This window comes from Poecilia formosa, unplaced genomic scaffold, assembly GCF_000485575.1.
Source record: "Poecilia formosa unplaced genomic scaffold, Poecilia_formosa-5.1.2 Scaffold865, whole genome shotgun sequence".
NCBI classification, from domain to species: Eukaryota; Metazoa; Chordata; class Actinopteri; order Cyprinodontiformes; family Poeciliidae; genus Poecilia; species Poecilia formosa.
In genome coordinates, this window is record NW_006800804.1 from 5,798 (window position 1) to 7,573 (window position 1,776).

The 1,776-nt window shown below is 48.5% G+C and overlaps 1 protein-coding gene across 1 annotated transcript in view; it reads left to right on the forward strand.

Moving 5' to 3' along the window:
* LOC103131881 (leucine-rich repeat-containing protein 2-like) overlaps positions 1 to 1,776 on the forward strand; it is an 8,229-nt gene that overhangs the window by 2,300 nt on the left and 4,153 nt on the right. The window contains exons 2-3 of the mRNA XM_016666972.1: positions 1,178 to 1,401; positions 1,500 to 1,558. Coding sequence (XP_016522458.1) covers positions 1,186 to 1,401; positions 1,500 to 1,558 — 275 coding nt within the window. The 5' untranslated portion in view covers positions 1,178 to 1,185. The remainder of the gene's footprint in view (positions 1 to 1,177; positions 1,402 to 1,499; positions 1,559 to 1,776) is intronic.

Genomic DNA, 1,776 nt, shown 5'->3' on the forward strand with positions numbered 1-1,776 from the left:
CATTTCGCACCTGGGCCAGTGATGGCATTTCGCACCTGGGCCAGTGATGGCACGCCGCATCTGGGCCAGTGATGGCAGGCCACATCTTGGCCGGTGATGTCGCAACTGGGCCAATGGTGTCACACCACAATTGAGCCGGTGATGGCATTTCGCACCTGGGCCAGTGATGGCACGCCGCATCTGGGCCAGTGATGGCAGGCCACATCTTGGCCGGTGATGTCGCAACTGGGCCAATGGTGTCACACCACAATTGAGCCGGTGATGGCATTTCGCACCTGGGCCAGTGATGGCACGCCGCATCTGGGCCAGTGATGGCAGGCCACATCTTGGCCGGTGATGTCGCAACTGGGCCAATGGTGGCACACCACATCTGGGCCGATGACAGCAGGCCCCATCTGGGCCAGTGATGTCACACCTGGGCCAGTGATGTCACACCACACCTGGAAGAAAAATGCCAACATGAAAGAAGAATCTGCGGTTTTAAACAGTTTGAAACTAAAACACGTTTTTAGATGGATCTGTATCGTTATTACAAGCTACTGTCAGTAAACCCAGATATTAATAAATCCTTTGGTTCTTCTGTGTTCTGCTTTTAGCTTCAAAAATAATTTAAGAAATTTAAATATTCCTTCAAGTTCCTCCAACAAGCAGACTGGAAAATAATCTGGAACTGCCGCGACTGAACTGTTTCCATTTTTTATTTGTGCTTTTAACCAGATATGTTAAAGCTTTAATTTAAAGTTTGTTTGTTTTTTCAATGAAAAAAAAAGTTATTAGTTTGTTCAATCTGAGCTAAACTCACCTGGACAGGTTTCCTCAGTCATGCAGGCAGATCGCTACAAACTTCTGGGTTAAATTACATCAGTTTTAAGGAGGTACAGTCAAAGTTAGATTGACGCATTAATCCATGATAATCTGGATTTAAACAGTTTTATAATCTGTAAAACCATTTCAGGCTCAAAATCCCGACAGAAAAAACTGGATATTTTGTTTAACATCAAATCTTTAATTTCCAGTTTAAGTTTTTATTTAATCTTCAGTAAAACACTTTTCAGCCTCTGGGTGGCGCTGCGCACAGAGAGGCAAAACAGGCTGTGAAATAACTCATAACTCAGTTTGAACAAATGTTCAGAAGAAACTCAGTAAATTTTCGTGCGTTTTTCTGGTCCAAACCCAGCAGAACCGATGGGTCCGAACAGGAAGCTCGACGTTCCGGGCTACGATCTTTCTGCGGTCCGAGGAATCTGGGAGGTCCGAGTGAAGAAGTACAGAACCAGGCAGAAGAAGGAGCAGGAGAGGGTGGAGAACAGCGCCCTCGCCAGGTCAGTTTCATCAACCGTCAGAGCAGCGCTGCTGTTCACAGCCCGGCCTGAAGGGGGCGCTGCTGCTGTTCACAGCCCGGCCTGAAGGGGGCGATGCTGCCGTTCACAGCCCGGCCTGAAGGGGGCGCTGCTGCCGTTCACAGCCCGGCCTGAAGGGGGCGATGCTGCCGTTCACAGCCCGGCCTGAAGGGGGCGCTGCTGCCGTTCACAGCCCGGCCTGAAGGGGGCGCTTCTGTGTCACCAACTTACAGCTTCAGTCCCAAAACTAGACGGAGACTCACTTCAGAGTTTTAGGTCTAAATACGACATTCCTGCTTTTCCAGCAGCTAAATATTCCAGAAGCAGCTGGAAAAACCGCACATATGACAGGAAATGACCTAATTAATGACATCAGCCGTTTGTGGATCTGAATGGATCTGAATGGATCTGAGTGGATCTGAATGGATCTGAATGG